The sequence below is a fragment of the Branchiostoma floridae genome, chromosome 14 (genome assembly GCF_000003815.2).
Source record: "Branchiostoma floridae strain S238N-H82 chromosome 14, Bfl_VNyyK, whole genome shotgun sequence".
In the NCBI taxonomy this organism is placed as follows: Eukaryota; Metazoa; Chordata; class Leptocardii; order Amphioxiformes; family Branchiostomatidae; genus Branchiostoma; species Branchiostoma floridae.
The window spans coordinates 946,908-960,379 of NC_049992.1; the positions used below are offsets into that span (position 1 = coordinate 946,908).

At 43.7% G+C, this 13,472-nt stretch overlaps 2 protein-coding genes across 2 annotated transcripts in view; one reads left to right on the forward strand and one right to left on the reverse strand.

Moving 5' to 3' along the window:
• Nucleotides 1-7,491, forward strand: part of LOC118430514 (TELO2-interacting protein 1 homolog) — a 33,045-nt gene extending 25,554 nt beyond the window's left edge. The window contains exons 15-22 of the mRNA XM_035841427.1: nucleotides 449-569; nucleotides 1,650-1,895; nucleotides 2,377-2,499; nucleotides 3,089-3,154; nucleotides 3,415-3,530; nucleotides 4,473-4,647; nucleotides 6,112-6,234; nucleotides 7,058-7,491. Coding sequence (XP_035697320.1) covers nucleotides 449-569; nucleotides 1,650-1,895; nucleotides 2,377-2,499; nucleotides 3,089-3,154; nucleotides 3,415-3,530; nucleotides 4,473-4,647; nucleotides 6,112-6,234; nucleotides 7,058-7,129 — 1,042 coding nt within the window. The 3' untranslated portion in view covers nucleotides 7,130-7,491. The remainder of the gene's footprint in view (nucleotides 1-448; nucleotides 570-1,649; nucleotides 1,896-2,376; nucleotides 2,500-3,088; nucleotides 3,155-3,414; nucleotides 3,531-4,472; nucleotides 4,648-6,111; nucleotides 6,235-7,057) is intronic.
• Nucleotides 7,492-7,532: 41 nt separating this feature from the next.
• LOC118430806 overlaps nucleotides 7,533-13,472 on the reverse strand; it is a 34,517-nt gene continuing 28,577 nt past the window's right edge. Inside the window, exons 23-26 of the mRNA XM_035841830.1 lie at nucleotides 10,444-10,548; nucleotides 9,577-9,740; nucleotides 8,695-8,966; nucleotides 7,533-7,851 (exon numbers count right to left, since the gene is read on the reverse strand). Coding sequence (XP_035697723.1) covers nucleotides 7,533-7,851; nucleotides 8,695-8,966; nucleotides 9,577-9,740; nucleotides 10,444-10,548 — 860 coding nt within the window. The remainder of the gene's footprint in view (nucleotides 7,852-8,694; nucleotides 8,967-9,576; nucleotides 9,741-10,443; nucleotides 10,549-13,472) is intronic.

A 13,472-nucleotide genomic window follows, 5' to 3' on the forward strand; every position in this document is an offset into this window, starting at 1 on the left:
ACGATAGAGGAGATCCTGCTATCTCTGGACCAGCACCATGAGGAGAGATCCGTCAGCTTCATCAGGGTCCTGCAGTCCCTGGTAACCGCCATCAACAGGTGGTTCCCTAGCAACAAGGTTTGTTTGTTTGTTTGTTTGTTTGTGAGACACGATAGAGGAGATCCTGCTATCTCTGGACCAGCACCATGAGGAGAGATCCGTCAGCTTCATCAGGGTCCTGCAGTCCCTGGTAACGGCCATCAACAGGTGGTTCCCTAGCAACAAGGTTTGTTTGTTTGTTTGTTTGTTTGTGAGACACGATAGATGAGATCCTGCTAGCGCTGGACCGGCACCACGAGGAGAGGTCTGTCAGCTTCATCAGGGTCCTGCTGTCACTGGTAACCGCCATCAACAGGTGGTTCCCTAGCAACAAGGTTTGTTTGTTTGTTTGTTTGTTTGTTTGTTTGAGAGACACGATAGAGGAGATCCTGCTAGCGCTGGACCGGCACCATGAGGACAGGTCTGTCAGCTTCATCAGGGTCCTGCAGTCCCTGGTAACCGCCATCAACAGGTGGTTCCCTGGCAACAAGGTTTGTTTGTTTGTTTGTTTGTTTGTTTGTTTGAGAGACACGATAGAGGAGATCCTGCTAGCGCTGGACCAGCATCACGAGGACAGGTCTGTCAGCTTCGTCAGTCCCTGGTAACGGCCATCAACAGGTGGTTCCCTAGCAACAAGGTTTGTTTGTTTGTTTGTTTGTTTGTTTGTTTGTTTGTTTGTGAGACACAATAGAGGAGATCCTGCTAGCGCTGGACCGGCACCACGAGGAGAGGTCCGTCAGCTTCGTCAGGGTCCTGCTGTCCCTGGTAACCGCCATCAACAGGTGGTTCCCTAGCAACAAGGTTTGTTTGTTTGTTTGTCTGTTTGTTTGTTTGTGAGACTCAATAGAAGAGATCCTGCTAGCGCTGGACCGGCATCACGAGGAGAGGTCCGTCAGCTTCGTCAGGGTCCTGCTGTCCCTGGTAACGGCCATCAACAGGTGGTTCCCTGGCAACAAGGTTTGTTTGTTTGTTTGTTTGTTTGTTTGTGAGACACGATAGAAGAGATCCTGCTAGCGCTGGACCAGCACCACGAGGACAGATCCGTCAGCTTCATCAGGGTCCTGCAGTCCCTGGTAACCGCCATCAACAGGTGGTTCCCTAGCAACAAGGTTTGTTTGTTTGTTTGTTTGTTTTATGTCATTGCGCTTTATGTGCCTGCCCTGAAGAATATAGGGGTCGAGGGAAAGATGACTGTTTACAGTTTAGTCCAGTTTATTCAACTGGTGACACTATGAAGTCCCTCCAGATGACTCTGTCGAATATGAAAGACAAGAGGTCCCTGTCTTGGAGACCAACATCCTCCTCGATCAACTTCCTAAGGGTCAAGGAAGGTCAACCGCGTCTTAGCTTGTCGTCAGGTCGCCAGAGAAGAACCCTTAATTGTATTCAGTTAATAAAAGATTTTCTTGTAGCATTTACTTACCATATGACTAAAACCATGCCCAAAGATGAATGAAAAAGAGAAGAAATGAATGAATGAAAGAATGACTGATTTGCGTGAATGAGGCAATGAGTGAATTTTTGAATGAGAATATGTAATTGAATGAATGAACAATATTTTTGTGCCCCAGAATGAAGAAGCAAACCAGAGACCATCCAGACCAACCTGGGCTGTGGAGGGGACCCAGTCTATCAGGGACTTCCTGGTGGAATATCACCAGACAAAAAAGGTGGCAGATGGTCTCCTTGGTGATGATGACATCACAGTTGTGGAGCATGATGGGAAGGAGTCTGCAGAGGATGCTGGGAAGGAAGAAGCCATGGAGGAAGCCGACAGGAAGGCTGAAGTTCCTGCACATATCAAGAATGTTCTTGAGGTAAGGGCTAGCTAGTCTCAAGGGTCTGCTTTAAGAAAAGGAGGCAAATAAGACAATGTTGCCATCTTTGCTTACAGTAATGCTTGTATTCATTGTGTTGGAACATTTACATTATTTATCCCTGTTGCATTTTATCTATCATTGGCATTGAATGGCCAAGTGGCTTAATAGTTTACGGTTGCGAGGGGTCACAGGTTCGAAACCTTACATTTCTGGCTAGACATTGTGTCCTTGGGATTGAGGGCACTTAACTATCCTCACTCCTTCCAGGTTTAAGAATAGATATAGCTGACACCGGTTGGGTAGGTACAATTCGGTGGAAGGAGAGGGATGGGCTCCGCCTCCAATACCGTGCCCTAGACACAGTGGATAACAGCCCATTGCCCTTACCACCTCAAAAAGACTATGGGACTACTGGTACAAGTACCTTTTACCATCAGACTTGGCACTCATGGTTATCGTAACTCTACTTTTTCCTCAGGTGCTTGCCAGGTGCAGACACCTGATGTCCTCGGGTGACCCCAGGCTGCGGCTGCAGGTGTTGGATGTCACCTGCGAGGGACTGACGGCTCTACGGGACAACCCAGACCACCTGCTGCCACAGGTGGGTAGAATACCTTTGAAGTAGGGGACATACTGTAATTCACTTTGTCTTCTCGGTACCAAACTTTCACGGTCTGAGAAAATTTAACTTGTTCTCAAAACTAAATGTTCACTGTCGCAGCAAGTGCACATAAAAAAAGTCTGTGAATTATTTGTTATCAGTAATGATAAGTCCACGTTACAGTCGTCACCGTGAAAACCGTGAACATAAAAGTACATTGAAAATATCAGGACTTACAGTACTTGATATACAGTAAGGGATAATGGCAACATGTGTAGTAGCCTGATGATGATGTACTGTAAATGCAGAAATGTCCGCGGTGGTTTTATGTTTCCGTTTTTTGCGGTAGCCACCTCAAACTTAAAACCACCCCAAACGTTTTGCCATTATAGTATGTTACTACAGTCTATGGCGCTACCGCAAACTAAAAAACACCGTGAACATTTTTGAGCTACCGCAAAATTAAATCCCCGCGAAATTAAATGCATTACATTACCTGCTTTGTGAAATTCTTGGGTGAAGACTTAACTTCTTGATCCCTTCGAATGAACAGGTGATTATTTGCAATTTGCTACACTGCTTGTTACAGGTGCACCAACTGTGGCAACCCTTCACACACAGGCTGGAGGACCCAGAACCACTGGTCATTCTCAAGGTCAGTGTTTTAAATTTATGTTTCTAGTTGTCTAGTTTTTGTGTCCAACACCCATGTTTTAAATCCTTTTGATGTATTGTTATGAGTTTAGTAGAATTGTATCATAGAAACCTGCTAATTTGCCCCCTTCCCCTAGCAGCTGTTTCAGGTACTGCAGCATCACAGACTAACACCCCCTTGTTGGTTTTATCTCATTGTTTGTTAACACTGACTTTCATATACAGTGTTCATTACAGTGTTTGTAATGCTTGTCTTTCCAGGCCTTTGAGACCCTGTGCATGATGGGAAGAGTGTGTGGTGACTTCATCAGGAAGCGTGTCGTCAAGGAGGTGTGGCCCAAGGTCACGACCTTTCTCACAAACCAGGCCAAAATCAGGTTCAGACTCATCCTTTTCTTTTGTCTTACGTAATGTTTTGACAATTAAGATGTCTGTATTATTGTAACAGTTGCAGTCTTACTAACAATATCTTGATTCTACCTACACCTACCGACCTAGTCCCTTGACCTCCAAGTCGTTTGGGGGACAAGGTAGACATGAAGATAGAGAGTTGTCTCCAGGCTCGTTTTTCCTCTTTCCCTTGCCAGGGTCAGCCTTTTGGTGATTTTGCCACAACATAACAATAACCAATGTTTTCGTACAATCAAAGATGCATGGTTCCCAGTCGCAAGTCACATTAAAACAGTCCCATCCATTTTTTTAATTTTGAGTTAACCCCACCCTTTCCTCAGCAACTGACTTTTCCCAGTCCCTCGAGAGTTTGCTGAATCCAGGTTTGACTGTATCTTGGAGCTCTTATTTTTAGTGTGTTTTCCATGAATAGTTAGCCTGGGTACCATCCGGATAGTAGTACGCTCCGGCGTTCATTATACACTATATACAGTCGCTTCTAGCTCTGACATTAATTATACACTATATACAGTCTCTTCTCTGCTATTCCGTCTGGGAACGCGGGCCATCTTAACGTCTGGAATCGTCCAAATTTTGGAAGCAGGCGCTGATTGGTCCCCACAAATGAGCGAATTATGGAATGGGTTCAAGCGATCGTTCGAACAGGCGTTCCAACACCGGACAAGCCATCCGTCTTCTTGCGGGAGGGCCTGTTGTCATCGAACGAGTGCTCTAGACCCTATTCCTTCATTCGCAACGTTAGCACCAAACAGTTTGAATGCGCAAGTCTCCAGACGGATAGCAGAAGCAAACATAGGAGCGAACTACTATCCAGATGGTACTCCTACTCATGTGTTTGCTCTTTGTTTATTTCTCTAATTTACAAGATCTTGAAATGATCATGTTTATTTTGTTCCCCACCCATACAGCATGAAGACAGGCCCAGCCTACACCCACACAGTAGCACACAGGCTTCAGTCGGCCATCTTAGCAGGGCTGGGACCTCTCTGTCTGCAGTTGGGGGTAGGGGAGACCGAGGTGGAGATGATCGCGTGTGCCTGTATCCCTTATCTCAGCGCCAGGCAGCCTACAAAACTACAAGAGGTATGCTATTAAACATTGTGACTGTGTTCCAAAGATATTCAAGTGTACAGATTCATCAGGTTGGTAAGGCACTGAATAATAAGATTATTTGTAAACCATCAAGTGTTTTGTTCAATCTATCTTTTGGTGACTACCATCTTCCTCAGGACAATTCAATCATTAGGTATTAACATAATTAAGTACAAAGTATTAACTGTCCCATATTAGTGTCCGTACCCCCAGAAGTGGCCGTACCCCCAGTTGTGTCCGTACCCCCAGTAGTGGCCGTACCGCCAGTTGTGTCCTCAGAGCTTCTGACTGGAATGAAGAAGCTCCGGGGAACACATACAATGAAGAAAAATAACTTTTTATATTTGCTTGTGCAGGGTACCTGTGGTATAGTAAAGGAGTTAGCTGCACAATTGAATTACTCATTGAAAATCTGTATTCATATTTGTCTGTACAGGGCGCCTGTGGTGCAGTAGAGAAGTTAGCCGTACAATTGAATGGACCCTTCCAGCTGAACGCCAAAAGCCCCGCCCCTTGTTCGATGTCGGGTTCTATTTCAAAACCTCGGTCAAAAATGGCGCGAGTTGCAAAAACATGGCCGCCGCCGCTATTAGGCTGAGGATACTGACTGACTTCGGTTTAGCTATTGGGGCCTTAAAATCCTCTCAGAACGGGCGACAGAAAAATGCTATGCATTCTTTGTGGAAGGCTACATCCACTGGGTAGAGTCATTTTAGGAGGGGACGTATATAGTTGCGGTAAGGGCGATATAATTTCAGTCAAAGCGCAGGCGGGAGGCGCTCCATAATATTACCTTGTTAGTGGGCAGGAGTGCCCAGTTTCTGACATGCGGTCGATGCAGGTGTAAAGCTGGGTACGTATATATGTGACAGGTTGTCTACCGCGTTTGTTGCATACATGGCATGTGCATACATGCTCAGGAGAAAAAAACAAATTAAGAAGAAAGTAGCTCGGTCACTCGCGGAGAGGGAGCTTGTACCACGTGTCAAATATAAGACACCACTACAAAGTCCGCTAGTGCTGAGTCCCGCCTCTCCTACGAACATTGCTTTACATGCGCATCCTGTCCAGGAAGAAAGTAATGCTATGTAGCGCCTACCCTTCCCAAAACAACAATACTCGGTCGGTATAGTCATAAACAAAAAAAGGCATAGCATTTTTCTTTGCCCATTCCTGTCCCACTAGGGCTGTTTTTGACCGAGTATTCGAAATAGAATAGGGGGTTCTATTTGTTCGATATGGCGTTCGGCTGGAAGGGTCCATTACTCATACAATGTAGAATTTTTTTGGTCTTATTTGTTTGTACCAATAACAATAACGCTTACAGTTCTCATTGATGTGTATGACTGAGTTGTTATTGTCTGTACAGTGTGCCTGTGTTGTAGTAAAGGAGTTAGCTGTACCATTGAATTACTCATAGAATTTTTTATATAATTATATTTTTTGTCTGTTCAGGGTGCATTTGGTGTGTTTGATGCCCTGATACAACTGGAGCCGGATGCCGTCTGGTTGATACTGTGTGACGTCTACTGCCCTGTATTACCCCAGCCACCTCACCCCTGCTTCTCACATGTCAAGGTACAGTCCTTGCCTTAGGCATTAGGCCCTTCTTCAAGGTACAGTCCTTGCCTTAGTCCTTAGACCCCCCTACAAGGTACAGTCCTTACCTTAGGCATTAGGCCCTTCTACAAGGTACAATCCTTACCTTAGACCTTAGACCCCCCTACAAGGTACAATCCTTACCTTAGACCTTAGACCCCCCTACAAGGTACAGTCCTTACCTTAGGCATTAGGCCCTTCTACAAGGTACAATCCTTACCTTAGACCTTAGACCCCCCTACAAGGTACAGTCCTTGCCTTAGTCCTTACAAGGACCTTCTACAACTACTCGTTTCCTATCATATGAATTTCTCGGATAGCATACAAATTGTTGAGATCACATAGAAGATCTTCCAGCCCTATGCTATATTTGTTTTATTCTATGTTTGATGTTTTATTCGCGGGCAACACAAGTACACCCAAATTTCGTCCTTATTATAGAAGGCTTGACAACAAATAACCACATAAAAACAATGAAAATGAGATAATTTTAATCTAAAAATGCATACTTAGTCTATTGTCTTTGGCTGGGTCCGCATCACTTTCCTTTAGCCAACAACATAATATACCTTAGCAAAGTGATAAAACTGTCTGGCAAAAATTAACAAATCGGTTGGGTTCATTCCTTGAGAACATTCTTATCAACGTCATTCAATGTATGATATGACGACGTAATCACTGTGTGTAATCTTCATGTAACCCTGAAAAGTCCTTTTGATGTGAATATCACCTGCCCCCGTGTAGGTGTGTATTTGAACTCTTGTAAGTTAAACACACTTGTAATATTTTTTTATCTTTTCAGGTGTCAGGATCAGCTTCTGAGAAGTCAGAATATGCTAACAACGTCACACATCTATTGGAGAAGTTGAGATAGTACAGTTTGTAAAATTGACTTGTAAAATTTTATTTCATTGTTAGTTTACAGACATGTAGAAGTACACAATAATATCATGATACATGTAACGCTAGTTCACCTTTATTCGCGGGGTGACCTATATCTGTTGTTTATTCTTAGACACAGTATCTAGGGAAACCAAGTCAACAGACTGTGGTTCTAAATTGTAATATTTTTAAATAATGCAGTTTGAAACCGCCTCGTCGACTTGATATCCTTAAATACCCTGTCTTTAAAAACAACGGATATAGGTTATCCCGCGCATAAAGGTGAACTGGCGTTAATGCAGAGTTGTGTAAATTATTTACAAAGAATATTCTTTATTAGGATTAAAGATTTTGCGGATAATTGAATGTGATCAGATTTAGTAGAGAAAATATAATTATGATGGCCTGATTTTCATGGACACAGACTTCAGGGAGTAACTCCAGCCTCTCCAGTGGTACCACACCACACCTTCCGCAGATGGACAGGAGCTCCCACAGTTGCCCAGGTAACGGTCGTTGAGGAAGGAGCGGCTGCAGCAGCGCCCAAACCACCAGCCGCCCTGTCCGCTCTGCTGAGAACAATGGTTGCTGCTGGTATCATTGTCCCTGTCCACAGTGGAGAACATCAGCCCGTTGTGGTAAGCCATGGAGTCTCCCGCGGTGCCGGAATACCCGGAAATGTGCAGCCTGTACCCGTCCGACTCACTGGACACCCTGGATGGGAACATTCATTCTCACAATCAGTTAATATGAACAAGAGTAGGTTTTCAATTTCAGCTGAAGCAGTAGAGAATTGACCAGAGACTGATGTGTGCATGCTTGTGTACGAGACGTTAGAAAACTAACTTTCAGGTTGTTAAAATAACCAGGAAGTGCTACAATATATTCATCTAAGAGGCCACACCAAATTTATTTGTTGCTTGTCGGATTTCTTTTCAGAAAAAGTTTGATCGACAGGTCGAAACAATTTTTTTTTCAATTTTCAAAAGGTATGGGGTGAAGATATACGGCTTATCTAACACAAAAAACAACAGTCTGAGTAGTTTAATGCCAATGTTTTAAACAATGAACCCTTCCTTTGATTTGTTACTAATGTTCTGAACAAAGGGCATTGTTTTTAGACTGAAATAATGTGTATGTGGCTCTGAATGGTAATATTTACAGGTTTATGGTAGCAAAACCTGGATTATTTTTTCTCGGAACTTATTTTTTTTAATGGAAAAAACGAGCATGGGCAAATCCGTGAAGCAAGAAATGAAATTGGTGTGACCAGATGTATATACGTCCGGACTGTCGGGTGTCATTTTGGGGCTAGAAGGAACAGGTTGGGTCTAAACTTTCACAGGCAGATAAAAATTTTGTTTTGTTTGGTCGACCTTTCACTGAGGGCATGGATATCCCGTGGTCATGTGCCGGAAGTAAATGGAAGATCACGACACCCACATTTTAGGCTTGCTAAAAGGTTGTTTAGGATTGAGATGTCCTTCAAAGTGCCTTCTGATTATTTTATCATTTGTATTTCCATGGGATTTCCTAAGGAAGAGTAGTACTACCAACCTAAATGTGCTGTATTCTGCGAATTTCTGGTTCCCTTCCCAATCCTGAAGTTCAATCCGCAGCACGTACTCTTTCTGATTGGTCAGGAGGTGGATGTTCTCGTTCCCCAGCCAGTACTCTCCGTTCTTGTTCCCAAAGCCCAGTTTGTACTCCTCCCAGGTCCGGTTGAAGGGGACCGACCCGTCCTGCCGCCGCTGGATCACAGTCCAGCCGCCTCCTGTGGAATAAACACTCTGGATTAGTTTGGTGAGTTTAAAGGAGTTGAAGTGATGATATCACAAAAGTTGTTCGCACTGCCACTGTAAAGATCGACTGCGGCTGTTTGGACTGTTGACGATGTTCTGTATTCCAGCATGTGACAATGTGTAAAATAAAAAGGGTAGAAACTAGAAGCTTACGAAGACTTCTGAAGGCAAACCCAGGTTCACATCTGCGTACATGGCTGATTCACTGTCACTTTACTTTTTATCTTTTCAAAGATATCAGATATGTACCGTCAGGTCATTTTCATCTTCCGGCAACATATGCCATTGCTTATACAGTAGAAATAATATTATAAGCATAATAAAATAGTTGAATGTAAGTTCATCTGTGACGGTAGTTAACATAATGATACGATTTTTAAGACTTTATATCCGTACACAAAAATAAAGCGCTTACCAACAAGCTTTCGATTAGTCCTCTGATCCTTCTCAAGTTGTAATGACCCAAGACCTAAGTCGCACTTCCGGAACGGAAGTGTGACGTCAGTAAAGGGTCAAAGGTGCTTGACAGTCGGTATCGGCCCCCGTCTCGGTTGAGGGAAGGTTGATGGGCTCTGATGTAAATGGCCTCTTTCACTCCCCTGAGAAAGTAATCCTGTTCGAAATCAAGTATCCCCACCTTGTCGAAATCCACAGAGTGTCCCGGAGATTCTATGTGGATGTGTTGTGCCACCTCCGATGTTTTGACTGAGCTGGGCCGTCTATGCTCTAGAAACCTGGTTCTGAGAGCGCGGCTAGTTTCACCTACGTAGGACTCCTGACAAGGGCCACGGATGTTTTGGCCTTGGCAAGGAATGTGGTAAATGACACCACACTTATCAGCCTTTGGAGTTTTATCCTTAGGTGCAACCAAATACTGTCTCAGGGTCTTTGTGGGTTTGAAGCACGTTTTGACTCCGTGCGTGTCAAAGATTCTCCTGAGGGCCTCTGAGAGGTCTTTTACGTACGGGAGTATGACAAAACCTCTGTTGACACGACCAGGATCACGGTTAGTAGAACTGGGTTTCTCTATAAACCAGATGTTCCTTCTCTGATAGTATATCTTCTAGAGCATAGACGGCCCAGCTCAGCCAAAACATCGGAGGTGGCACAACACATCCATATAGAATCTCCGGGACACTCTGTGGATTTCGACAAGGTGGGGATACTTGATTTCGAACAGGATTACTTTCTCAGGGGAGTGAAAGAGGCCATTTACATCAGAGCCCATCAACCTTCCCGAGACGGGGGCCGATACCGACTGTCAAGCACCTTTGACCCTTTACTGACGTCACACTTCCGTTCCGGAAGTGCGACTTAGGTCTTGGGTCATTACAACTTGAGAAGGATCAGAGGACTGATCGAAAGCTTGTTGGTAAGCGCTTTATTTTTGTGTACGGATATAAAGTCTTAAAAATCGTATCATTATAATAAAATAGTATCGCTTATGAATCGCTGCTGATAAGAAAAAATAACTCACAGCAATCCCCGTGTACAAGTACAGTACCTGCTGTATCCATATCACAGTAGGCCTGCACACCAGACTGGAGGGATCCGACTGTGTAGACTCCACTGGTCAGTCCGGAGGCTTTATATGCAGCGCAGTCTGTCCCTGGAAACGGTGGGTTAGTAGTAAATGAGTCAATTAATTTTTGACGGGTCTAATTTACAACCTTATGCCACGATCTCGTACCTTCGTCGAATGATGTCAATCTTTTCAAGTTATCATTATGGATTATGCCAATTAGCTCCTGAATCGCATACATACTATCAAATTATGCAAAGCCATCACCCAAGCTATCTGCATAACATAAGATGATCCTATGACCCCTTCTTAAGTTATTCATGTCCAAATGTCAAAACGAACACGCCCAGTTCCAAACAAGCTGCTAGGGGCCTGCGTACACACTTTCACCCCTCAAGAAGAGCTTTCGTCCATCATACAACATCCCGACCGTAGCAGTTGCAGAAAATTAGAGCTCGAAGTTCCGCTACAGTATCTTATGTACCCTTTAGGAGGCACTGTATAGAAATTAATCTTCCTTTTCGTGACCCCTACGGCCCCCCTCTGTACCCATCCACCAAATATCATGCAAAACCATCCAAAGCCTCCAATGTTATGCTGTCCACAATCACACAAACATACACAGTCCGCTGCGATACCGTAGGAAAAGGCCAAGACTAGGAGAACCATTTTCGAACGTTAGAAATTTGCGAACCAACGCCCCCCCCCCCCCCTCCCCAAAAAAAAACAAACCTAGTCCCGTTCGAAGACTGCAACGGAGGCTACATTTCTGTAACCGCCATTCACCTACCAAATATCTTGATGATCGGGATATCCTAGCCTGGGTACCATCCGATTTCTACCGGGGCTGAGCGTATACTTGAGCTGTTCTTTTTGATGTAGTGCTGACAAGGAGCTCCGGTAGAAATCGGATGGTACCCAGGCTAGGATATCCATCTGTAGCTTCTTAAATTGTTTGTTGACATACATACACGCCCACACCACAGAACATCACCTTCTTTGCGAAGGTTATAAACTATTCTAGACATTGGCATGTCAGACAAGAGTAGCAGATATTTTAGAGGTTTTATACAAAAACCTCATCATTGTAAGTATCGAGTAACATTGAAGTACAGCGTACCTTGACCGATGAAAGCTCCTTGCTTAACTACATTCCTGCATGATATCTCACACTAGCACAACTCAAAACATAACCTTCTATTCTACATATTGATATGTTAGGCAAAAGTAGCAGACTGATCGACGGAAATATTTGCAACATAACATAACCTTAGCGATTAATGACCGAATGTGGCATCACAAAACTGTGGGCAAAACAAATAAAACAAGAGTTCGTAGACCTCAGGCCTGCATGAAATGTATTGGGTTTCTGTAGACCTATTGTGTATTTTTGCCTTTTTGTCTGTGGTACGTGGTTGGAAAAATGAGCTTTTTACCGTGTTGGTTGTGCACCATGCAAAAGTCTGACTCTGAAATTCCATTTTCTGAATTTGTAAGTTTGGACATGGATGAACATTACTTATTTTGGATTTCTTAAGTATGTAACCAACCACAGTACTTTGAAGTTGTTGAGACGCTACCTTTTTTTGTCTCAGATGGCCCATGCACATGTAGTTACTCTGTCACATGATATACTAATATCTTCCTATTTCAATGTACTGACCTAATGCAGCTGCTCTCTTTGGTTTGTGTTCTTCCAATGATATTCATTAAAGATTTATTTCTGGGGTGTTATTCACTTGACATCGGAATGTTACTCGCATAATTTGACCAATGATACTTTTATCTGTAGTTCCATAGACATTAGACAGCATGAATAGTGGTAGCCCCCATGCAGCAGCAACAGTTAGTCCCCAGGGTGGTATGATATTTTCATTCAATCCATCCAACCCAAACCTAAATCTCCTGTAGTATCTAAGCCAAATTTAACAGCATAATTTACTATGAAAAATGTCCTTGTCAATCCCATTTATAGATGGCAAGCTGCTGGCAATGGAAGCTTTGAAAAGTTCAGAAGCTGTTGTAGTCAGAGCAAACACCCAGCAAACATCCCCGCAAACCAATGAGCAGTTGCTTAGAAGGGGAATTTCATCATATATTTGCCGCGACAAAATGCAACAAACGATACTGAATTTAAAACAGAACAAAGCTAAGCCTCCACCACTTAACCCTGCCTGTACCATAGATTAAGCAGGCCCAAAAACCAAGCGAATATGACTAGCCCAAAACAACAAATTACCTGTATACAGTATGGAAATGGCATTACCAAAGAAACAAAAAGAAACACAGGACAAATCATACACATACCTTTCTCTTATGCCCACACTCTATACAGTTCTCCTCCACATTAGAAAATTGCATCTTCTTCTGTTTAAGTTCAAGTTCAACCATGATTGCCAACAGGGTAAAGGAACTTGTACCGGAACTTAAAACTCAGTACTATACAGCTCTAGAAACACCACAAAGAGTAATAAGCAAACTCCAATTATACCTGACCAACAGATATATAATCTGGCACACTCCCGTCATCTGGCAAACTGTCAGTGCCACTAAGTAACCTGATACATTGAAGGTGGCCCAGGCCAGATGATGGTTCTACACCCAACCATAATCTGTTTTTAAAACCAAGCAGATATTGGGAGGATGCCCCAACCACACTAAAACAGGGTCAACCTATACAGTATCAAGTTCAAGCACTAGGAGGCCCAAAATCAAACCTGACCACCAGGACACCACAAACAACTCACTTACCAAATGGCAACACAATGGCACCTTGCGTTCCGGAGATACAGCGCACGCCCCGTGCCCGCACAAAAGGTAACCTAAAATGTCAAGTTCAAGCACCAAGGGCGCCAAAATCAAAATTGAGCATTATTCAGCCACCGCCGACACATGTGCCAAATATCATCGCGCCAGCACCAGCCGTTCAGAAGATATAACTCCGGAAACACCCCTCCCGGACACAAAATTCGACCTGCCGGGTCAAGTTCAAACGCGACAAGGCCCAAAGT